We start from the raw sequence: 23,858 nt of genomic DNA on the forward strand, positions 1-23,858 counted from the left end.
ACCTCCGGGGCAGGCGGGAATCGAACTCATGAGGAAGCGGCTTTAGATTCTCAGTGCTGTGCTTTAACCCGCTGCGCCACCAGGGAGGGCCAGCAACCAAGATATTTTGTGCCATAAGATAAAGACATAAGAATTCACCTTAAGTATGTAAATTTAGAGAGGGGTAAGAGAAAGGGGAATTACTGCTCTGAACAGACAGATTGCTGACAACATGGAGTGGGGAGTAACAGGCAGAAACCAGGGATAACATCTATGATACGTATTACCGACAACTGCTATTTAAGGTGATTTTACAGATTAACAGGCAAAAGATGAAATCTAAGAGAAAAAATAGGTAAGTTTTGAGTAGACTCTTCATGAGGCCTATCAATGATCAAAAGAAGGGAGAAAGTTCAGCTTTAATAATGATCAAAGACATACAGATCAAACCATGTGATGCTTTGTATGTCGCTCAACTTGTGTATTTGTCTTTTGGGTTTTTTTTTTTTTAATGATTTATTTTTATTTATTTATGCATACAAGCATGGGGTATAGGCCAGGGGTGTGGGGATAGTAAGAGGACTCACCAGAGACAGTGGGAAGCAGAACAGGTTGATCAACTGAAATACACTGCTGAGGGGAGCAACAGCGAGAGAGGAGAGGTCTGCTGCACCTTGTGGGTCAGCTCCCTGGCCAGGGATCATCTCATGTTGCAGTGGCTGGCTGGTAATAGCTTCATAGTGCTCAGACTTTAACCCCTGCACCACCAGGGAGACCCCTCAAATTGCACATTTGAATAAAATGCGCTTGCCTCATTATGGAAAGGTCTGCTTTGGAAGAATAGTTTGATATGTATCAGAGTCCTTTAGATTTTATGTAATAATAATAGCATTTGTAACCCTCTCTGTGAGACATGACATTAAAAATTAGACAAGGATTATCTCCTGTAATTCTCAAAATTACCCTTTTATGTAAGTGTGGTTGTGTCCATTTTAATGATGAGGAAATTGAAGTGTTAGGGAAATAATCTGAACCTCCTGGAGATCACTTAGCTAGTTAGTGAAAGGGCCACAACTTCAAACTTTAGTGATCTGTCTCCAAAGCCATGCTTGTCTAAGAAATTATTTGGCTTTGTGTATGCAAGTACATTTATCACAGTATTTGTAAATACAGAAATCTTTAAAACAAATGCCCAGTATATTCCATATAATATATAATATAATATAGATATTGAAAATAATATTGAATCAGAAAAAGCTCATGGGAAAATATGGTAACTATTAAAGAGGGAAGTTTCAAAATTGTAATAAAAAAATGTTTTTAATGTACACAGGAAGACTGGAAGGACAGGCATAAAACATTGTGACCTCTGTTATTTTGTGTTTTAGGATGAGTAAGGCTTCCATTTTTCTGAGTCATCCAGCTTTTCTGCTTTAGACACATTTTACAATTAATTTAAAATAATAATAAAAAAAGGAAGGAATTTTCTCTAGAAGTATATCTTTAGGGCTTTGAGAAATACATACATAGTATGTAAATGGTATTATAAATGCCTGGTGTGCCCCCCTCAGCCTAATTTATAGAATCCCTCCTTAACAGAGGAAGTAACTGGGGAGAGAGCATCGCATAAGATCCTTGGGTATCTTAAAATACCACTGTGCAGCCCTTGCAGTAGCAAGCTCCCCTTGTATGTGTGGTGACATATACAGGCACATCTTAGGGGCATGTGATTGCGAGACAACTCCTGCTGCTTCATAGGCCTTTAACATGTCTCTGCCCACACGCCTTACTTCTACATTCAATTTCAGTTGTAATATATTTATATATACCTTTGATATTTTTCTTTTTTTTTTTTTTTTAAAGATTTATTTATGCACACAGGACTGAGTACAGGCCAGAGTGTGGGCAGTGAGAGGATTCACCAGAGAGAGAGAACAGGCAGATGGACTGAAATACACTGTGCAGGGGAGAGGTCTGCCACACCATCTAGGTCACCTCCCTTGCCAGGGATCGAACTCATGCTGCAGTGCCTGCAGTAGCTTCATAGTACTGTGCTTTAACCCATTGGGCCACCAGGGAGGGCCCGGATACTGTTTTTCTTACTGATGTATTGGCCAAACTGATGGATAGAAGAAATGAAGGCATGTTGCACCTGTACCAGCAAGGTGCTTTTAGTACACTACTTTAATCACCAATCCTTGGTTTTCTGATCACAGTATAATATGAGAACGTTAAAGTAAAACTCACTGATGGGCCAGGGAGTTATGCTGTATTACTTTGCATAACTACTTGGAACCTTGCAATAACTGTTCAGAGGAAGGACTAAGAATTGTGACAAGAATTCAGAATCAAGCTTCCAGTGCCATGTTTCTGGGGTTGCTCTGTTTACTAAAGTTTTGTCTTTAACCTGGTATTTCCTGTTCTTTTGTCTGTTGTTATTGCCCTGTTTGTTTCCTGTTCTCTTTCCATTGTTGTTATGCTTTGTTCAGAAATTTGACTGGTATTTTTTTTTTTACTCATTATGATAGAAATGGAGAAGTGAACTACTGATATACTACTGTTACACTCGGTTTAGAAGTTTAAGCTTTAAACTCTACTCTGCAGAGTAAGCATAGTGGTCTCCTGACATCCAACTGTGTATTTGTCATTGTGTTATCAACAGGTTCCTGGCATAAACTTACCCGTCAACCAACTCACCTATTTCTTCGCTGCAGTTCTCATAAGTGGTGTTGTACATGAAATTGGACATGGGATAGCCGCTATTAGGTAATGATATTTACCTTTTTGTTAAGCCGTTGCTAACACGTTTTTAGGGATCCTGCCTTTAGGATTTATATATAAAGACATTGTTATTAACAGTATGATAATTCACAATGTGTTTATAGGATAATATGGTTAATTTTTTTCCAGCTGCCCAAAAAGGTGAATTTTATAGTCATTTTATTCATTAACACTGAGTAACAGCACAATATAGATGATCCTTTTTTTGGCGTAGCTGTTTGGTCTTCCAAGACTTTCCAGTGTAATTCCATTTTTAGAAAATATATTGATAAAAAAAAATAGTTCTCTTGAGAACAATCTGAGAATTATATATTTTATTTATTTATTGTAAGATTTATTTATGTGTAGAAGAATTGGGGTATAGGCTAAAGTTGCAGGGAGATGAGAGCATTCCCCAGAGACAGGACAGAGACAGAGTGGGGAGCAGAATAGGTGGATCAACTGAAGTACACTGCTGAGGGAGCAACAGGTGAGACAGGAGAGGTCTGCTGCTCAGCTCCCTGGCCAGGGATCAAATTCATGCTGCAGTGACTGCCAATATCTTCATAGTGCTGAGACTTAACCCCTTGTGCCACAAAGGAGGCCCAATTATGCATTTTAAAATATATTTATTTGAACATTAATTCAATAGGAATACACTTAAATTTCCATCTTTATAATACCTAAGGCAAGTATAAATATTTAGATAATTTACTTGAATTATATTTCCTACTCTGTCCATCTTTGAAAATAATTCAGAAGAGAAAAATCAAAACTATAAATTTTTTTTCATTTAGTTCCTGATAAATATTAACCATTTCCTTATAAGTGTGACATGTTTCAAGTTTTTGCTCAGCATATTAGCCTATAAAAATTGTGAAGTTGTAAGCTATTTCAGAATGCCCATCCTATTTTTTAAAATGCGAGTTCAGATAAAGCAAATCTGTACAATATTATAACGTCCTGATGTGAGATACATATATATAAAACAAATGTGTGCATGTATAATTTTTTTGATTGTTTTATGGAGATTTGTATTTTAAGCAAAAATTGGAATTACAGTGGCATTTAAGACTTAATGCATTATTAATTTAACAAATGTAGTATTAATGGTAAAATCCTTTTTCTTGTGTGAATTCTTAGGGAACAGGTTCGATTTAATGGCTTTGGGATTTTTCTCTTCGTTATTTATCCTGGAGCATTTGTTGATCTTTTCACCACTCATTTGCAACTTATCTCACCAGTCCAGCAGCTGCGGATATTTTGTGCAGGTAACAGACTTAAATTTCTTTATTCATCTGTGTGTTATTAGTGGTTTTATGGAAGCACTCACATTACAAATGAAAACATCTTTTGGTTGCTAAATTTAGTTTAAAAGATGCTCAGTCAAGTCAATAATTTATATTTCTTTATTAAAAATAACTAAAAACAAACTATTAAAAATAACTAAAAACTTAGTAAAAACAGAGTGGAAAATTCATTTTCACTGAAGCTAAGCAATAAAGAATCTAAAAACAAATTACGAAGAATATCACCTCAGATGAAGTATAGTGACATTTCCATCAAATCAAGAGAGAACATAATCACCCACGAGATAAATAATTCAGGGGGAAAAAAAGAGATTGTATGCAAGGAAAGATGGTGAACTCTGGGATTGGCAGAGTGAACTAGAAACATCCACTAGGAAAATATAGTTATGTAGGCAAGAAATTCTGGGAAACAGTTTTCTACCTGAGCTAAATTGACACATGACAAATACATCAAAATCCTGTACCTCTTTAAATGGAACAAATGAGGCTAATCAAATATGGAGTTAGAAATCTTAAACAGAGTGACTATAATAGAATAAAAGCATCGAAGTGGCAAAAGTAAAGTATTAGCTGAAAGTCTAAGTACTAATTTCCTCAACTTTGTAATGAAGAAGAAAAAGTCTGCCTAATGTTGATAAATCAAGAAATAGAGGCTTGCACACATTACCTAAGAATTATAAATGCGACAAGATCTAAAACACACATGATAAACCTTTCAAGTTATCTGAAAGCATGAAGTGTAAGCCAAAGAAAACAGACCATATATCAAAAGATAAGACCAAAACACTTACTTTGTGATTAAATATATGATTAGCTCGCTATTGAAAAGAAAAATGTTCTTAATTTGGATTAAAAACACATCAGATGTGTTATGTATAAAAGAAATGCATCTAAATGTTACTCCAAAAGATTGCAACTAAAATCAGCAGAACATTCTATATAAATGGGAACAGAAGTCAGACTAAATACGGGGTCACTTAATCATAAGGAGTATAATTTACAATGAGCATATAATTGTATGAAATAATCAACCATCAAAACAAAAATAGCAAAAATAAAGCAGAATTTTAATAAAGATCACCTATCTCTCAATGCAAGGCAAATATATCTGAAAAGCCAAGATCATCAAATATGTAACTTTTTTTAAATTAGCAAGTAAAAATCAATATATATGTCAAACTCCATACTGTAAAACAGTTTCTTTGCAAATGCCTGTGAAACATAAAAATTTACTAATTCAAAAACATAATTGCAGTATATTTTAAAACAAAAAATGACAAAATGATTTATGATGAAGTAATTTACTAAAGTTTTGCTAAAAGGAGCATTTACTTTACACAATACACAGTTGTTATGAAATAAAAAAATGAAAGGAAATCATGAGGCATCCAGCTGAAGATGTTAAAATAATTATAAAGTAGTAAAGAAATGATGAAGTTATTAGTAAATATGTCAACAGAAAATAAGCCAGAAAAAATCAGAACTGTTAAATCTGGAAATTAATTCCTAAAGAAAAAAAAAAGATTATAGCCTGGGAGAAAGCACCTATAGGTAGAATTAGCAGTCAAATCCGGGAATGCCAGACAATACAGAGAAAAGTGCAACAAACATAAAAAATATTCGTTCTTCATCTCTGCCAAAATATTTTGAGAACTGGCTAAATATATGTAAATATCCTAAACACCAGTGGAGATTAAAAAAAAAAATCTAATGAGGCTGATTATACTAGGAGAAATTAAGACAGTAGATGGAAAAGCCACTGTCTCAGTGATACCGTATCTGGGAAAGCACAGAAAACCTTTATAAACACAGGGTTTATCTGAAGAATGCAGGGATGGTTTAACATTAGGAAATCTATTTCAATATGGTAAACGCTACTTAAAATTAAAATCCTCATCTCGGCAGATATTAAAACGGTAAGTTTAAAGTGAAATTCCATTAATGGCTTTGAAAAACCCTTAGAAAAGATAGAAGTAGCTTCCTAATGGCGTAGCGCCTAGAACTTTTCCCACTAAAGGAAATGACAAGCAATCCCTGATGATCTCGAGTGGTCTGTAAATGTGAGTCAGTGCGAATAAATAAGAGGAAAACAGAAGCATAAATATTAGAACGGAGTACTGGTTTCCCCCATGCTGTGATACACGGGGGCGAGAGCGCTGAGAGTAAAAAAATGAAACAGTCCGAGTCTGCTACCCGCTTACCGTTCAAAAGAAAACAGCCCAGCGGATTGGGCAGGAGCAGGGAGCCAGGGCGCACGCACGCCTACTTGCAACGCGCAGGCACGCAGGTGGCTGGGAGCCGGGCCACGCATAGTGGGGGCTCCAGGAAGTGCTGACCGAGGGCGGCTAGAAACGCATGCGTGCGTAAAGACGCCTACGTCAGCTCCCAGAAGCCTCTGCGCCCCAGTTTCGCTCAACCGCCGAATCTGCGGCTCGAACCTACCGCCTGCACACGTGCAGCTGGCGGGCGCCAAGCTTCTATCGTCAACGGCTATCCTGTGCTGTCGCGTCACTCGCCTGCTGCCGAGCAACCGAGCTCCCGCCATGGCCTCCAACGACGCCGAGTATCAGGCGCCAGGAGCGGAGGGGCCCGAAGACGCGCTGGAGCCGGGCCAGATCCGTGTGGAAGCAGACACTGAGCACAACATGGCCCTGGAGACCATCCAGGTATACCAGGATGTGACCGGGAGCTGGATCCACGGGGGCCACTATCACCCGCCTCTGATAGCGCTGCAGCCACTTGTGAGCAGCCACCCGAGCCACGGTGACCATGACCAGGAGGTAATCATGGTGCAGACACGGGAGGAGGTGGTGGCCTACTGCGAGTCCGACTCGCCGAGCGACTCCGGCAGCCCAGCCCCCAGGTCGCCCAGCGAGGAAGACCGTTTCCAGCAGACCCTGGCGTCCCTGTCTGCTTCTGCGGCGGCCACCCCCACCCGCCACAAGAAGACCAGCCGCTGCAGGAAGAACAGCGGCAAGAAGAACCACACAGGAGGCGGCGGGGAGGCAGGAAGCAGCAGCGCTGCTGCTGCCACCGCCACTGCCACCGCCACCGCCGCCGCCATTGCTGCCGCCGCCGCCGCAGCTGCCACTGCCGCCGACGGGGGCAACAAGAAGTGGGAGCAGAAGCAGGTGCAGATCAAAACCCTGGAGGGGGAGTTCTCTGTCACCCTGTGGTCTGCGGCAAGCAGCAGCCACCGCAACGAGCTGGAGCCGGCACAGCCGGTGAAGGACCCCTCCCCCGATTATTCCGAGTACCTGACTGGGAAGAAGCTTCCTCCTGAGGGGATACCTGGCATCGACCTCTCCGATCCCAAACAGCTGAAGGAATTCACTAGAATGAAGCCCAGAAAGCCCAAGGAGGATGCCCCCAGAACCATCGCCTGCCCGCACAAGGGCTGCGTGAAGATGTTCCGCGATAACTGCGCCATGAGGAAGCACCTGCACACCCACGGCCCCAGGGTCCACGTGTGTGCTGAATGTGGCAAAGCCTTCGTGGAGAACTCGAAACTCAAACGACATCAACTGGTGCACACTGGAGAGAAGCCCTTCCAGTGTACATTTGAAGGCTGCGGAAAACGCTTCTCGCTGGATTTCAACCTGCGCACGCATGTGCGTATCCATACCGGAGACCGGCCCTACGCGTGCCCCTTCGATACCTGCAGCAGGAAGTTCGCTCAGTCAACTAATCTCAAGTCTCACATCTTGACGCATGCGAAGAATAAAAATAACCAGTAAGAGACAAGGACCTTCTCAAACTGGGAAGCGCCTTCCAGGAGTGCTTGAAAACATGTCTCTTTATCGTCGCTAGGCTAGAATTTTCAGATTGCTATACAAGGCTAATATTTGAGAGAGTAGTGGAAAGTTAGAAATCAAAAAAAAAAAAAATTCTGTAGTTTAACGTTATGTAGAATGTTAAGTAATTGCATTTGTTCTGTAATTTTGCTCAAAAACTTCTTATTTTGTAAAACTTGGTCCCAACAGGAAAATAATTCAGGCACTTCTCTTCAAAACACAGTTCTTTATAAAACCGTGCTAAAAATGGGACTTTTCACATTCTTTTAAACATGAAATTCACCTATAGCTTACAGTTTTAAAAATTCTGTATTTTCCAAATGTTCATGTTTTTACTTTAGGAATATGTTAAGTAATTTTGGATATTTTCCTGAATGTTGATAACTCTGTTTGCAGTGGATTTTCTTGGAAAGAAATACATGAAGAGGTGCAGAAATACATAGTTTTTCCATGTTTTAAAAAAAAAGGTTATATAGGTTTCCTATCTTAATTTTAGTGAATGTTAACACACTTTGCATAACTGTTTTGTTACATTGCATTATACTATACAGTATTGACTATAAGATGTGATTGAAATATTAGTCAGTTTAAACCTATTTTAATCTTTTTCACTTAAGGTGATGTCAGGTGCTGCTGTTTAGTATGATTACTTTGCCCCCTCATTTTGAGTAGTATTCAGTTATAGAGTACATTGTGTGTATATTGCCTTTTTAGCACTTGTGTCTATCTCATGTAATAGAAAAGGCAAAAAGCAAAATACTTGCTCTAAAGAAAATAACTTACCTGTTAACACAGCTAGAAAATAGAGATAATGAGGAGGGTGCTACTGGCATCAGGGGGATAAAAACCAGGGATGCTTTTGAACACCCCAGAGTGTATAAGACAGTCTCCTGTAGTGAAGAATGATTTGGCCCAACACGCCAGTAATGTCATTGCTGAAAAATCTTGTAACATTCCTTTGGTGTACTTATAAATAAATCATTAATGGACAGGATGTTTAAGAAAATGTGTGTTTTACTCTTTTTTAAAAAAGATTTATTTATTTATGTGTGCAAGAACTGGGTTGCAGGCCAGAGGTGCAGGGGGTATGAGGATTCACTCGAGACAGAGTGGGGAGCAGAACAGGTGGATCCACTGAAACATACTGCTGAGGGAGACAGAGGGCAGGACAGGAGAGGTCTGCTGCACCATGTGGGTCAGCTCCCTGGCCAGGGATTGAACTTGAACTCAGCAACTTGCAGTTGCTGCTGATAGCTTCATAATGCTGAGACTTAACCCCTTGTGCTACCAGGGAGGCCCTGTTTTCTTCTTGTTTCCACTTAGTTCTCATGGACAAATCTAGATGGGTGATCAGGTACCAGCTACAGCACTGACAAGAGAGGAGGCAGCCAGAGAGTCAAGGATTCAGTGCTGTTGTGTGCTCCCTGACTTATTTGCATGGGAAAAGCCCCTGTTGGGTGGCCATATCATAGTGAGGGTGCAGATATCCAGGCAGCTGGGTGGGAGAGGGTGACAGATTTAATCAGTGGGAATAGATTATTATGTGAAACTGGCAACTAGAGTTGGAGCACAGCTTTATTCCTAAGTTACTTTCATTTGTATGAATCCCAGTGGGTCAATTTGGTTTGGCTTTAATGTGTTTTTTAAATAAAGCTATGAAAACAATATAGGAAAAATATGTGAGAGTCTTCTATAATCCTGAACTGGGAAAGGTTTAATGGAAAGGAATCATGACCACACCAAAATTTTAAATGTCTGTATAGGCAAAACTGAATCAAACCAAACAACAAACTGGAAGAAAAAATTATAATACTTCCTCTTACAAAGGACCAAATTCCTCAATATATGTATTATAAAGAAAACACATACAGAATAGTTGTTTTTAAAATCCAAACAGGAAATGGATAAAGATCGCAGACGAAAGAAATACAAAGTCTTTTACTGCGCATAAAAATAAAAATATATAAGCTCATAATATATAAGCTCATAATTAAAAACATAGAAATCAAGACAGATTACTTCTCACCTAGCAGATGGCAGAATCTAAAATTATGATAGCATCCAGCCTTGTTCAGAGGTTGGGGAAACGTGAAACTAAGTTAATGCAAAGTCACTGGAGGTCATTTGGATGCACATTTTAAAAAATACAGTTAGCTTTTATGTTCTTTTTTGTCTTCTCAGTGAAATGTCAGAAGGAAAAAAAAAACGTCAGATGGTTTCACTTATACGAAGAATATAGGGGAACCGAACAAGGGGGCCAGTAAAATACTAACAGTCAAACTACTAACGCACATACTTCTCATTCCATCCCGTGTCTGTCATTTTCCATACCCTCACAATGCATCCTTATTTAGCTGTGTAGCAACATGAACCAAGCTGTCATAGCAGTGCACTAAAGTTAAAACATCCCAAACGATCACTGATAGGGAACCTTACAAATAAGTCAGTACAGGGATCTTGTTTTTGTTTTCCACTTTTCCACTTAATCAAATGATACAACCCTCATTGCTTAAAGGCCAATCCCAGTTGGTCTTGTTGTCCCTTAACCCTCCCCTCCTCCCCGTATCCCCCCCACCCCCCGCCCTGCTCCCTCTTCCCCTGTCCTAGCCCAGGATACCAGGGCAGAGCTGGACACAGGAAGTGAGCACTGGACAGAGAACAGCCGTTGGTGTTGCGACAGGAAATAGGAGGGTACATTCTTAGAGAATTTTAGTACGAAATATCTAGCCCTATTTCCTAGTCCCCTTCAGATCATTCCCCATTTCCCTGTTCCTCTCTGCCCTCCCTCCCCAGTGGCTTGATCCCTATACTGACCTGACTTCTTTATATCCAGCCTGGCCCCAGCCAGCACCCCAGCCTCTCTCTGGTGGGGTCTCCTGGACCCATTAGCTCCAAGGAGCCGCCAGGAATAAAATGGACAGACACCGTCCTCACCACCAGGGCCCATTAAGTTGACCTTGCAGAAGTGAAGCAGTGCAGACTGGAATATCAAGTGGTTTTGGTGGTGGAGGAGGCGTTTTAATTCTAGGCCTATAGTCTAAGGTTCCCTTTGCCCAACATCCCCTCAAGAATTCCAAGGGAAGTTTCTCATCTCCCCTGAACAGAGCACTCCATCTTTAGACTCAGCTGCTTCTCCCACCTAGAAACTCCTGAACTCCAGTTAAGAGTCATTTCAGTTGCCATAGTCAGAAATATTCTCTTCCAGTCTGCAGTTGCGTGGCACAGGTGAGGCAGCTGCTAGGTGACCAGGTTCCAGAGGTCAGAGGCTGAGCTGTCTCCTTCCCACCTTCCACAGGGGCTGATGGAAGTTTTTTTTTTTTTTTTTAACATTTATTTATGCATAGAAGGACTGGGGTGTAGGCCAGAGGTACAGGGTTGGGGTGGGGGTGAGAGAATTCACCAGAGACAGAGTGAGGAGCAGAACAAGAGGATCTACTGAGTTACACTGCTGAGGGGAGCAGCGGGGAGACAGGAGAGGTCTGCTGTAGCCTGTGGGTCACCTCCTGGGCCAGGGATCATCTCATGCAGAGGTGGCTGGTGACTGCTTGACAGTGCTGAGACTTTAACCCCTACGCCTCTAGGGGGGCCCTAATGGAAATTCTTGATGAGGGTTTCAAAGGCCCTTCTGGTCACTCAATTCCTGGGCATCCTCAGCTCATCTGACCATGGTGTCTGATATGCTTGGTGCTCTGGTGAATTTTGCCACTCGACAGCCTGCTCCAGAGTAGCTGGTGGCTCTTGATCAGCGGGCAGCCTCTGAGACAGGCTGGGAGGAATGTCCATGATATTTCAAAGAGTAAATTATTCCCTAGCTGATATAAGAAATGAAGCAGATATGAATGTGTAGATAAGGATACAGTCACATATATGAATGAAAAAGCAAATAGTTTCTGGTACATAGTTTGTGACCATTGGTATTTTTTAAAAATTAATTTGTGTTTAAAACAGAAAAGATTGTTTTCCAATCTGTCTTGTACCAAACTTGCTCTGAATATTTCCAGAACTTATAATTAAAAAAAAAAATGAAGGAGCATTTTTCCATGTAAAGATGGTGCATGGAACATGTATTGGCTCAGTACCTGGCTGCTTTAATAGCTAAAAATAACAGAGTGCAGATAGGATAATTCTGTGATTTGGGGACTCAAGCTCTGCCTACCAGCTCTCCTTGTTCCATCGTGCCGCTTTAAGGCCTACAGTCATATCTTGCTCCATCACCCTGCATTCCAACCTATCTGACAGGAAGGGCCCCATCATTTCTGCTCACATCCTGTTGGCCGAAACAGTCATGTGGCCATACTGGGTACTTCCTGCAAGTCTGGGAAATGTCTTTAGGTTACATTTTCTTTTCTTTCTTTTTAGATTAATTTATGCACACAAAAACTAGAATACAGGCCAGAGGCGCAGGGGGGTGGGGGGTGTCGGTGAGAGGATTCACCAGAGACAGTGGGGAGCAGAACAGGCAGATGGACTGAAATACACTGCTGAGGGGAGCAGCGGGCAGGCCAGAAGTCTGCCACACCATGTGGGCCACCCCCCTGGCTGGGGATCAAACTGGTACTGCAGTGGCTGTGGTAGCTTCATGGTGCTATGCTTTAACCCACTGTGCCACCAGGGAGGGCCCTAGGTTACATTTTCAACCACTGCTGCCATCGCCCTCCCAGGGATGCTTGGAATGTGTTGGGTGGGGAGCAGCCTTGGTTGTCTTGGTGGCTGGCAGGCACTAATGGCAAGTAGTAGAAGGGAGCCAGGAGCTAAATACCCTATTAGGTAAGGTCAGCTTCCGGCACAACTAAGAACCACACTGGCCTAGTAGTGCTAATAGTGCCCCCTCCCACTGCCCAGGAGAAAAACTGCACCAGAAAAAGGGAAGGCTAGGCATGGGGGCGGGTGCTCATCTAGTGGTGTGCTAGTGAATGCTTAAGGCCTGGCTCTGGAGGGGGTGTGGGGAGCTCTGTCATGTAAATACCCCCACTCTGGCTGATTTTCAAGGTACCAACCTGAAGTCATTGAAGAAGGAATTGGGAGGAAATGCATGCTGTCAGCCCTGCAGGCTGGTAGGAACAGCTCCGGAGGACCTAAGTGCCACTGTTCATATGGGAGAGATGGTTATGGTCTGACATGGCGTAAACTGCGAGCTCTGCTTGGTTCACAAGACTGCTCTTCAGAGCGGTTCAGTTCTTAAAACGCTCTTCTCACTAAGTGACTTTTCTATTTCCATACCACAGCTCAGCAAGAATGTTTACCATTTGATCTTAACTCTTTGGATAGCTTTGAATTTCATCTCGAAGATCAGAGTATGTTTAATAATGTATATATTTACTGAAAAGAATAGATAATTAGGTATTTGTTCTATTGCTGTTTACACACACACACATATCATGGAGATCTGTTTATACTAAAAGTATAGGTTCTGTTGGTATCAAATCATATTAGCATGTCATCTTCCTAATTTGGTATTCATTTCAGGCTTCAGTAGCCGAAATGGAAGAAACCTCTAACTGGACGTCTGCCAGACTAATGGATAGATCTACCTACCTCACAGCCTCTTCTGGTCACTTTACTGATTTTCAGAATGCCCAAGTGTTTCAGAGTCCAAATACCTATATCATTTTGGCCCCAGTTGAATCTCTTTCTTTTTTCCCTGCTCTTTTCAGGTATCTGGCATAATTTTGTCCTTGCACTCCTGGGTATTTTAGCTCTCCTTCTCCTCCCTGTAATTCTCTTACCGTTTTACTACACTGGAGTTGGGGTGCTTATCACTGAAGTTGCTGAGGTAAGTAGTAAATTACTTGGGCCATTCTTAGGCCAGCTTTTTCAATGTTATACTCAGCATTTATGTCAAGTACTTTTATTCTAACTTTCCACATATACTAAATGTCCATTTTCTCCTGAAAAGATTATATATCCTTTTAAATCAAACAAATAGTTTTAGGAAGCATGTTGGCCTTTTCAAAAATACTGAAAATTGTTTCTGTTTTGAGTTTCAAGGATAATAACAAAATGTTCTACCTGTGGTTTGTTGATCAACTTTTTAAAACCTCTTCTGCTTACATCTTTGCTTTGAGTCAAAAGTCTTTACGCCTAAGAAAGGTGAAATCTAGGCTGACCAGCCAGAACCTTTCCTGACCGTTAATTCTCCTCCAGGCTTCTTTTCCTTCCCTTAGTAACTGTTGCCATAGCAGCGGGACTTCTATTCAGACATTGGGAAGAGGGAAGTTGCCTTTGTGAGCACTGGCTCACATACTACTTGTGCTGTGGATTGTCAGCATAGTCGGGCCTCCATTTGGCTAAGGACTTGTCTGGTGATCTTATCCGTGAAGACTATAGGTAAATGAAGTCTTTGTGATGACTGTTCTCACCAAAAAAGTTCAGTTACCCGTTTGGGAAAACCATTATCATTTTAATCAATGTAATCTTAACAGTTGGCAAGTTGGGTATCTTTTTTTCCCGAATTGTGAAAACATCCATTTTGGAGAAGTAGGAAGGGTAACTATAATTGTTGGCTTTATTTTGTTAATTTTCTAAAATTATACATCTTAGATTCAAAGCTGCATTGTTTTCTGCATTATTCAAAATACTGTATTTCATTATTTTGGTGTGTTTGACTGTTACCTTATTCAGTATAATCACAGTTTGTCTCAACACATCTGATTTGCCCTTTCCCAAGGACTCACCTGCCGTTGGACCCAGAGGTCTTTTTGTGGGAGACCTTGTCACGCATCTCCAGGATTGCCCTGTTACTAATGTGCAAGATTGGAATGAATGCCTAGATACCATCGCCTATGAGCCCCAAATTGGCTACTGTATAAGTGCATCTACTTTACAGCAGTTAAGCTTCCCAGTTAGAGGTGTGTATATTTCCTCAGTATATGATAACGCTTCACGCATCAGTACTTGCCGTTCCCCAATTCCTAGACCATGTCTCTAGATGGATTTTGTTCTTATTTTAAGCAAGTAAAATAGGACCAAAGAAGTAAACTTTCTTCTTGGTAAGTTAGATACTGATATGTTTGTTTTCTTTTTTTATATACTTTTATTCAACTCCTAACTAATCTCGTATTTGATTTTCAGGATTCTAGTATCTAATTCTTTCTGCATTTGGAATCACTTGTCAGTGATTTTGCTAAGTCAGCACTCATGCTCAACTCTAGCCAATTAACTGAATTCCAGTCGTCACACACCCTGGTGCTATATGGATGGTGGGATGTCCACAGCTATTTGTGGTAGTTATTTGATGTGGCAGGCTCCCAGAGAAAGTCATCTTGGTGTCCAAAAATACCCCCAAAGGCAGATATGTTCTGTGTAGCAGGCAACAAGCAAGTTTATTCTCAGAAGCTGCCAAATTTACTTTTGAGTTCTTTCAGCCTTGAAAAATTAGTCTCCCCATTCTTTGTGGGACCCAAATTATTAACAGTGGTGGAAAATACAAATGATGGTCACAGACTAAATCCTTAAGGCAAGAAATGTCCTGAATACTGAACACATTTACTAAGGTTAGGCATCATGATTAAGTATCTAGAATAACTTTACTAAGATACTGTGTACAATAATGGCAAGGTTGTACAAACTGGTTATTTTTTTTCTAAATCTTCCATGTATAACTCATTCTGAAGTACTATTTTTATTGTAAAAACTTTTCAAATAGACCTAGAAGTAAATAGAATAATGTTCATGAAACTTCATGATGTATGCTTCTATTTTAACAATTACCATTGTTTTGACAGTTATTTCATTCAGTCAGTCCACTTTTGGGAGAGTATTTTAAAGCAGGATCCCAGGCATCCTAAAATTTCATCCATAAACTTCAGCATGTCTTTACTTGATGACGACATTTTAAACATGACCACAGCACTGCGATCACACATAACAAAATAAGCGATAATTCCTAATATCTCGTTCATTTTCCCCATCTTTTTATAGTTGGCTTGTTTAAATTATAAAGTATGCTCAAATAATTTTCATAGTGCAGTTGAAGAACCAATTTACAATGTTCTCATTAAGTCGAATGCAAATAACTGAATGAATCCTTATGGATTCTTATGAGAAAGCAACTAATAACAGTTCATCAGCTAATAAAAGATGTGTTCAAGAAAACACACCCCTAACAAATATAGTAAGAGGCTACCTGATGCAAGCCTCAATGATGGCATATTTAAGCTAGAATGGAAAAGTGCTGTTTCACAAGAAAGATCTAGGGCATGTCTTTGAAGGTTTCTTTTATCTTGCAACAATTGTTTTCTTGAATTTCCCAAGTTCTGGGAAGGTCCCCAACTTGATTAGACGCCCCCCCCAAAATTGCCTATAAATGGTAATTAGATCTAGAGAATTGATTAGATTCAAGACCCATTTGGAGGAAGACAAGAGTCCTCCCTGTGAAGCACTCTTACTGCTCAGTGCTTGAAACTGCACCTGTCAGGAGGCGCGTAGCGTCTGCTTGTCTCCTCTGCGGTCACAGGATTGCTAAATGGGCTAATTTGATTCATTCAGTTGAAATGTTTGTAAAATTTTCCTATTCTCAAGAGTCTCTTTCCATCTTCCATAACTTTACAGATAGCAGATGGTTGGTATAGACCCACAATTTGCTCTTTAAGAGAAATAATTCATTACTTCATACTTTTACCTTTTTCCTCCACTTTCTTTAAATTTTGGCTATTGAAGTACAAAAGCCAACATGTTACAACATGTTGAAGTACAAAAGCCAAAAATCAAAGTTCTCTCCGTAGGATCATTTTATTTCATATATTTGAATTTCAGATGTTTGGGGCTCTCTCCTGCTCCTGTCAGACAGAATGGAAATGAAAATGTTCCCTAAAATACTCTGAAATTCTTTCCTTACAAACATTTGATTATTTCATGACTTATTTTAAAAAACTGAAGTAGATATTACTCTTTCCACACTAAGTAAAAAAAATGAATCCTGAAATAGTGATTCTTGACTATCTACTTCAGAAGAAACCCAAAATCATTTTTCTTCAAGGTCTTTTTCATCTCCTAGCAGTGGCTGTGCGAGGACAATTGTTGATTTTACCAGGTGACTTTGTCTGAAACACCTGTACCTCCGTTTAACCATTTTTAAATAAAGTACATATACTCAGCCCATTTGCAGGACTGTTACTGATGCAGATGTGATTTAGACTAGGTATTAGATTCATTTTAATGGCAGCTTGACTGCTGGGGTTGGACACTTAAGAATGCTGTGGATTGACAGCTGTGGACAGATATCCAGATATCCAGGTTCCTTTGCTATGAACAGGGGGGAAGATATAGCAAATACAGTGGTAAAAAGTGGCCAATAATAGAAGCTATTCATATTTAACTTAGAATAGAGCTTATTATACACAATTTAAAATTCAAGGAATTTATACCACTTTGAAACAATAAAGCCAACTGGGAAAGCTCTGGCCTGCAAGCACATGGAAGCTGCCCTAAGCCAGCAGAGTAGATGAGAGTAGATGTCCTCCTTAAAATATTAACATGTAGACTGAGAGCAAATTAGATACATATGGTTAATCTAACTGAAATAGCTGTATATATTGATGACTGTATTGGCACCTGCTTTTTTCCCTGGTTTTTGTTTTTGTTTTTGTTTTTTTTGGCATTGACCTGCTAAACTGTGAACATCACCAGCAGAGCCACTAGGTGGATTAGCTTCACCATGCTCTTGGTGCATGGGACAAGCCAAAGGAGCTTATCCAATAAACTCCTTAGAAAATGAATGGTCTTTTCAGGATCCCCCAAAAGGATAGAGTGAGGGCTTGGAGCTCTTTGCATCAGGACTAGATCTCTGACCTCATTCTGGGTCAAAAGAGAAAATAACTTTCCCTCCATCTATGACCAAGCCTTTGGTTTTAGGATTGCTGGGCACCCATGTGCCACTGGTGACTTCAGTGGAACTCAAGGTTTAGACAATTTGTCTGGCTCTTTTTTGATACTGTTTTCCTAACAAGTAGCTTTCATCATCACTCTTTAATTTGAGAAGATACTCTTCATTTCATAAATGCATAAAGCTGAACTCCTCCTTTTGTTCCCAAAAAATAATGTCTTGAGTAAGAAACTCTATACTCAACAAGTCCAGCATGTGATCCACATTTAAGGAACATGAGGTGGAATACTAATGGCAGCTGCTCCCTAAGATAAAGCTGCGAGCCCAGCCTCAAGCATCCCCCTGGAATTGCCCATGTTCCTGTTGAAAGCAGGTGGGGCTTCATACCTATGCCTGTCTAACAGCAGGAATATTGTCCTGTCTTGCATACTCAACTGAAGAAAGGAAAGACCCTTCCTGACCTAGTTTAAGATAATAAAAATACCCTGAAAATCTTTTCCACATATTCCGAGTACCAAGATTGTTTTTATGCCCTCATCTTCTCAAAAGTTTAGGGGGGGTAAAGGTGTCTGTTTTCCTGCCGTGAGCATCAAATATGGTCCAGGGATTCTTTGCTGTCCTAGATTGATGAGAATGTGTGTTTGTATTTGCGTGTGTTGAAGCACATAACCTTTTAACTACGCATTACTCCGAAGCGCTGGTAAAGTCTACTCCCGCACTGTGAATGAATGGACTTCCCTGCTTGTCCTGACGCTCTAGCTACATTTACATATTTAATAAGCTACAGCAAGAAAATTGTCCAGATCATTTTAGTGATACAAAAAGTAGTGGCGACTATGAACTATAGATTGAAAAGCCTCTACTTTCCAGTCTGAATCCAAGGTCACCTTTGGTGTAGACCATCCTTTTAAGAGTTAACTATATCAATGATTTTCTTAAGGTCCATCATAGGGTACAGTCAGATGATGCAGACTCTCCCTGTAGTAGGATTATCAAACTGCTTCAGTCTTAATTTTTTCTAATTGTCTCCTAGCCCGTGGATATTTAAGAGACAATGCTAATCTCCTAGAGTTAAATCTAACCCATGAAAGCCTCGGGGACCTCCAATCTTGACTAAGATGAAGGCAGATTTTATAGCTGTAGCCCTTGAAATAGACCTTAGTAATGAGTTTAATTTCATGAGGCCAAGATAGAATGAGCCTTGGCACCATAGAATCAAAGGTGGTCAGGGAACTGCTAGTTATTTGGCATAACAAGAGAATAATAGGAGATGCGATGATATTAAAGCAGTTTTTTAGATTTAGGCTATGAGGTATAGGCTATTTGAGAGCAGTGCAGAGACCGAAAATTTCAGAGTAGAGGAATTCAACTCTCTAGTTCTTCATTGGAAGGTTAGTCTGAAAGACTCAACATGGAGGACAGGTTTTCCAGCTAGGTAGTGAATAAGCCACACTCACGGGATTGTGTTCAGATGAGTTAGGCAAGAAGGAATTAAAGTTTGCACCAAGTGGGAATAGATAATCAGAGAAAGACGTGAGAAGGTAAAATTTGCTGGGGGTTAGCAGCAGATCAGAGAGAAAAAACACTGAGTCTTAATCTAGGTTGAAAAACAAAATCCTAAACAACTCTTTTACCTCATAGTTGACCCTTAAAGCAGACAAATGATTATCAGGACAGTTTGTGATACAAAAACTATCAGTGAGTTTCCTTATTCTGCCCCAAGTACAAGTAAAAAAGAACAGTCTACCAAAGAACTTTAAAAAGTGAACAAATAATGGAAATAAACAGTTGTCCCGTTTCTGCTGTCATCCAAAAATGGTGAGTCACTGGTATGTAGGCAAAGATATGTGCGCATGTGTGGGTCAAATTGGGCTACCCTGGTTCTTAGGGAAAGCCCCAAAGTATGTTTGGAGGTGGGATCGATCTTTGATAACTGGGACCTCTTTAGGGATGCTGGTCCGTTGAGCGTGCTCTGCCCCCTCTCCTAACTGTATTCACGTCGGCACAGGTGCTCAGAGGTGGCAGTGGATGGCTGGTGTTAGGGCCTCTAGCAGGGCTCGTTGAGTCTTCGTGCTTGTAGTTGTAAAACCTAGTGAGACCCTGGGATTCTGCCTTGACGAGTGGGTAAGTTTTATGGAGACAACGCCTCACCAAGGGCATGGGCTCTTTCTTGATTTCAAATTGGGCATGTCTCACTCTGCGGCATCAAATCAAACTGCAGCCAGTGTCTTCACACCGAACTCTGAATTATACAGTCATTTCTGAATTCATCCATTTTACCTTTTTTGTCCTGAAAGCAAAAATTTTATTGCATCCATACAATGGAATCTTTTTCCTTTTGTTCTCTATATAACAGATTCTAATAAACCTTTTCTCTTTCAGCCTACAAGCGGTTAGATGGTTCAACTGAATGCTGTAACAACCACAGCCTCACAGATGTGTGCTTTTCCTACAGAAATAACTTTAATAAGCGTTTGGTAAGTTGTCTCTGAAACAGTCTTGCTTCTCTGATATAATTATTACAAAATAAGCCTACAGCTATATACACATGCTAATTTTCAGTGCCACACATCAGAAACCTATATAATGTCATAATGCAGTCTCACTTCAATTTAAAAAAATTAAAATATGCATATAGGGGCCTTCCTGGTGGCCTAGAGATCAAATCTCAGCAGTTGTACCACTAAGTCCTCAGTTGGGTCCCCGGCCAGGGAACTGACTCACAAGGCTCAGCAGACCTCTCCTGTCTCACCCACTGCTCCCCTCAGCAGTGTATTTCAGTGGATCTACCTGTTCTGCTCCCCACTCTGTACCTGGTGAATCCTCTCACCCTCTGCACCTCTGACCTATACCCCAGTTCCCCAGTTCTTCTATGCAAAAATAAATAAATCTTAAAAGCTTGTTACTATCTCTTCAAAAAAATTTTTTTTAATAGAACTAAAGTAGAATCTATGAAAACTCCATTTTGCTTTGTATCATTTACTAAAATCTGTACAATACACAGATACAGTTCATCTGAAAATCTTAAAATTTATAGCAATATCTTCTCTGATGTGAAATATACAAATCTAATATAGGAGTTACACAAATGATACTTCTTTAACATGACTTTTGTTCTTATTAGGCTAGGCGACAAGAAAAATACTTAAGGATTGTAACTTGATATTTTTCCTTGTTAGTAAATTATATTGAATGTTGATAATTTTTTTATTTACAGCATACATGTCTACCTGCCCGAAAAGCAGTTGAAGCCACCCAAGTTTGTAGAACCAATAAAGATTGTAAAAAAGACTCAAGTTCAAGTTTCTGTATAATACCATCTTTGGAAACTCATACTCGTCTGATAAAAGTGAAGCATCCACCTCAAATCGACATGTTGTATGTAGGACACCCACTGCACCTTCACTACACAGGTGGGTGTTACTGTGATAAACCCTCAGAATAACCAGGATGTCATCTGTTTTCAGTGGTAGGAACTCAGTTCTAATCCTTGTGTGCGTTTACTTCCTATCATTTGTTACTTTTAGAGTCTTAATTAGTTGTTCTGTTCTTAAACTTTAAATGAAATTTAGGAAGTAGAAAAATAATCTGAATTTATAAGCAAGTTGGATCTGAATCCCATCTGTGCCTGTGGAGCATGACATCACCACGATAACCCAGGCCCTGCAGATGACCTCTCAGATGTCATCTGCCCAGAGCAGTGGCAAGAAAGCGGACCCCAGGGGATGCCACAACCCATTGGAACTTTACCACAAAGTAATTTGTGCTTGACACATGAATTTTATATGAATATAGTTTCATAACCAGGTCATAACTGGTTATATGGTCAGTTATAAATACAGTTTCATAACCAGCAACTGGCAACACAATTGAACTAAATACACAGCTTCTCCATGGCTGAAGAGCATATAGTCTAACTCATTTCATTATACAAAAGATGTTTCTGTTACCTCTTTTTATAAGTTTTATTGAAATACAAGTCACATGCCATATAATACACTCTTTCAAAGTGTACAATTCAGTAGGTTTTAATATATTCAGAGTTATGTGACCGTCACCACAGTCCAATTCAGGGTATTTTTATCACCCCAAGAAGAAACTCCATATCCATTAGGCAGTCACTCCTTCCTTCTCTCCAGCAGCCCCCATCTCTTGGCAACCACTCATCTACTTTCTGTTTCTATAAACTTGTCTGTTCTGCACATTTCCACATAAGTGGAACATTTTATAACTGGCTTCTTTCACTTAACATGCTATTTTCAAGATTCTTCCTTTCAGCTGTGTCAATATTTCACACCTTTATATGACTAATAATGTTCCATTGTATGGATAAGCCATGTCTTTCTTTATGCATTCATCAGTTGATGGGCATGAGAGTTTTATATTACTCTTTAAAAGACCCCTTTCTTACTTTATTTTTTTTTCACATTTATTTTTTTATATATGCATACAAGAACTGGGTACAGGCCAGAAATGCGGGAGGTAAGAGGATTCACCAGAGAAAGAGTGGGGAGCAGAACAAGTGGATCTACCAAAATACACTGCTGAGGGGAGCAGCAGGTGAGACAGGAGAGGTCTGCTGCACCCTATGGGTCAGCTCTCTGGCTGGGGATCCAATTCAGGCCACAGTGGTTGCAGACAGCTTCATAGTGCTGAGACTTACCCACTTGTACCATCAAAGAGAATCCCGCTCCTTGCTTTATAACTCACATCCTGAGATAAAACTTGGGCCACTCTTCTTGTTTATTAATTCGATATGAAATGACTCTACACTGCAAGTATTAAATACAGCCTCAACAAATAAAAAAATGTCCTCATTGAGACTAATTCAGAAATGTATACCATAGATTCTAATTTCAGAAGAATTTTTAAATGTTTTCAGTAAAAACAAGATTGTGGAATCTACGCAATTCCCTCATCTTAATCCTTGCTTTTGCAAGGAAGAAAAAAAATAAAACCAGAAAGAGGTCAAGTGTTAGATTAGTTGGAAGGCTTATGGTTTTCAGGTTATACCGCTTTGAAAAGTTATGGGCTACTTTGAAGTAAATTCTGAGTTTTTCTTTCATTCATTCTCTGTATGTGATAGTCATATTTGCTATACAGTCAATTTGATCTCATTCTTATCCCCAAAACATTCTGGGACATGAATTTGCATTCTATTTTTATTAGATGTCAGACAATAACTGATTATTTTTCTGTATAGGACAATACAGCCTGCCTCCATGTGCTTGGGCAGCCCTTTCTCAACCACGTTAGTAGCCCCGCTTTTGACTGTATATAAAATTCACAGGGCTTTGCTTACCTGATGTGAATTACCTTTGTTATTCCTTGTGTTTCCTTTTTAGTGAGCATCACCAGTTTTATCCCACGTTTCAACTTTCTGAGCATAGATCTGCCTGTGGTTGTGGAGACATTTGTCAAGTATCCTTCCTAATGTGAAATGGTTTTGAATGTGTTGCTTGGAATTTGAGTAGTCTTACCTTGAACAGAGCGTGCACAGGTATTGAGTAATGCTAACAACTAAAAAAGAGACTTTCACGTTGAAAAAGATCAGATGTGGAAAGGATGAAGTTATCAGATAGAGATTGATCAGGGACAGAGAAAGGTTAAAAAGTGAAAGAGAAGGAGCCCAGGATATAAATTGAGAGTTAATTATACAGCTCTGAAGCTTTTTTTAGTAAGTTTATAAAGGATGAAAGCTTCATCACTGGTGATGGTTTCTGCCCATTCTAAGCCTTTAGCTCAGACCAAATGGGGAAGGCAGAACAGAGATCATGCCAGTTTCTGCCACTAAAATAGCAAGTTGGGATATCAAGGCCTCATATAGTTTTTAGCATATTATATTTGTGTATAAAGAATGAGATTTTTTTTTTAATGTGGTTATTGTTTAGTATTTTAACTGGGCAGTATGGGAGGCTACTTTATTTTTGCTATTTTAAGCCCCTTTAATTTCTCTCCTTAATAATTTGCAAAAAAAAAAATGAAATGGAAAACTTCGCTAAAAAATGTGTACAATCAAGAATGCACCTTGTAGGCTGCTGTTTTGTTTTAGGGAGGTAATGGTAAAATAGAGTTATATTTATGCTCTAACCTTAGAGATGGCAGCATAATGGAGTTCAAGCGGCCTTGGTCTGTTTCCTACTTTAAGGTAATACGTTGTAAGGCTCAAAAAGTCATTACCCCTACTCCTTC

General features: G+C 39.9%; 2 protein-coding genes across 2 annotated transcripts in view; both read left to right on the top strand.

Annotated features, from left to right (window-relative positions):
- MBTPS2 (membrane-bound transcription factor peptidase, site 2) overlaps positions 1–23,858 on the top strand; it is a 36,590-nt gene that overhangs the window by 9,664 nt on the left and 3,068 nt on the right. The window contains exons 4-10 of the mRNA XM_004689909.2: positions 2,642–2,745; positions 3,883–4,010; positions 13,498–13,616; positions 14,511–14,691; positions 20,049–20,143; positions 20,884–21,079; positions 23,012–23,087. Coding sequence (XP_004689966.1) covers positions 2,642–2,745; positions 3,883–4,010; positions 13,498–13,616; positions 14,511–14,691; positions 20,049–20,143; positions 20,884–21,079; positions 23,012–23,087 — 899 coding nt within the window. The remainder of the gene's footprint in view (positions 1–2,641; positions 2,746–3,882; positions 4,011–13,497; positions 13,617–14,510; positions 14,692–20,048; positions 20,144–20,883; positions 21,080–23,011; positions 23,088–23,858) is intronic.
- Positions 5,698–8,827, top strand: YY2 (YY2 transcription factor). Its single transcript, XM_012730346.1, has one exon. The coding sequence runs from the start codon at positions 6,593–6,595 to the stop codon at positions 7,784–7,786; it is 1,194 nt and encodes a 397-aa protein (XP_012585800.1). The 5' UTR covers positions 5,698–6,592; the 3' UTR covers positions 7,787–8,827.

The sequence above is a fragment of the Condylura cristata genome, unplaced genomic scaffold (genome assembly GCF_000260355.1).
Source record: "Condylura cristata isolate star-nosed mole 26May11 unplaced genomic scaffold, ConCri1.0 scaffold00027, whole genome shotgun sequence".
Taxonomy (NCBI): domain Eukaryota; kingdom Metazoa; phylum Chordata; class Mammalia; order Eulipotyphla; family Talpidae; genus Condylura; species Condylura cristata.

Bases quoted from the DNA above. Each gene is read 5' to 3' on its own strand.
- YY2 (XM_012730346.1), top strand. From the start codon at position 6,593: ATGGCCTCCAACGACGCCGAGTATCAGGCGCCAGGAGCGGAGGGGCCC.